The sequence below is a fragment of the Geospiza fortis genome, unplaced genomic scaffold (assembly GCF_000277835.1).
Source record: "Geospiza fortis unplaced genomic scaffold, GeoFor_1.0 scaffold324, whole genome shotgun sequence".
NCBI classification, from domain to species: domain Eukaryota; kingdom Metazoa; phylum Chordata; class Aves; order Passeriformes; family Thraupidae; genus Geospiza; species Geospiza fortis.
Window position 1 is genome coordinate 568,458 of NW_005054559.1, and position 1,081 is coordinate 569,538.

The following is a 1,081-nucleotide window of genomic DNA, read 5'->3' on the forward strand; positions in this document are numbered from 1 at the left end:
GCACACACCGAGCCCTGCAGGTGCTGTCACATCCCCCTGAGCACACACCGAGCTCTGCAGGTGCTGTCACATCCTTTGAGCACACACCGAGCTCTGCAGGTGCTGTCACATCCTTTGAGCACACACCGAGCCCTGCAGGTGCTGTCACATCCCCCTGAGCACACACCGAGCTCTGCAGGTGCTGTCACATCCTTTGAGCACACACCGAGCTCTGCAGGTGCTGTCACATCCTTTGAGCACACACCGAGCCCTGCAGGTGCTGTCACATCCCCCTGAGCACACACCGAGCTCTGCAGGTGCTGTCACATCCTTTGAGCACACACCGAGCCCTGCAGGTGCTGTCACATCTCCCCAGGGCACACACCGAGCCCTGCAGGTGCTGTCACACCCCCCTGAGCACCCCTGGAGCTGCAGCAGCCCCGGCTCACCTGCTGGCGGGTGGTCTCAGGCGCCCCCAGGCCGCGAGAACTGCTCCACCCGCTGCCTGTTGCTCATCTGGCTCTGCAGCCGGCGCCGAGCGGCCTCCTCGGTCAGCCCATCCCTGGCCACAATGCGCCTCACGGCCTGCCGGGGACACAGGGGACACTCGGGAGCCTGGCAGAGGCTCAGGAGCAGCTCCAGCAGCAAGTGAGGGGCCCAGGCATTGCCCACCTCCTCCTCTGGGATGATGGCTGTCCACACCTCGTGCACCATGTCCTGCCAGCCGGCCTCCAGCAGCACGGCAGCATCCAGCACACACACAGCTTTCCCTAGGGAATAAAGGCATTCCTCAGTGCCCGGGCTCACTGCCACCTTCCCGACGCTTCACTGCCCTCCTTACCTTGAGCATCAGCCTCCCTGACCCTCTCCTTCACCATCTGGGCTATTTTGGGCCACACGATGTCTGTCAGCCTCTTCAGCTGCTCCTAGAAAGGACCACAGCAGGATTTGAGATGCAGTCCCTGCTCCTCAGAACCCCTCTGCAGCCAGCCAGGAGAGTGGGGGTGTAAGCAGTCAGGGGACACCCAGGAAGGAGCCACTGAAGGTGGGGAGATAGGTCCAGCCCATCACTGAGCACCAGGAAGGAAAGCTTTCATCCTGG

General features: G+C 62.7%; 1 protein-coding gene across 1 annotated transcript in view; it reads right to left on the reverse strand.

Annotated features, from left to right (window-relative positions):
* Positions 1-444: 444 nt before the first annotated feature.
* Positions 445-1,081, reverse strand: part of COASY (Coenzyme A synthase) — a 5,159-nt gene continuing 4,522 nt past the window's right edge. Inside the window, exons 11-13 of the mRNA XM_031064128.1 lie at positions 821-905; positions 652-749; positions 445-564 (exon numbers count right to left, since the gene is read on the reverse strand). Of these exons, the coding sequence (XP_030919988.1) occupies positions 445-564; positions 652-749; positions 821-905 (303 nt within the window). The remainder of the gene's footprint in view (positions 565-651; positions 750-820; positions 906-1,081) is intronic.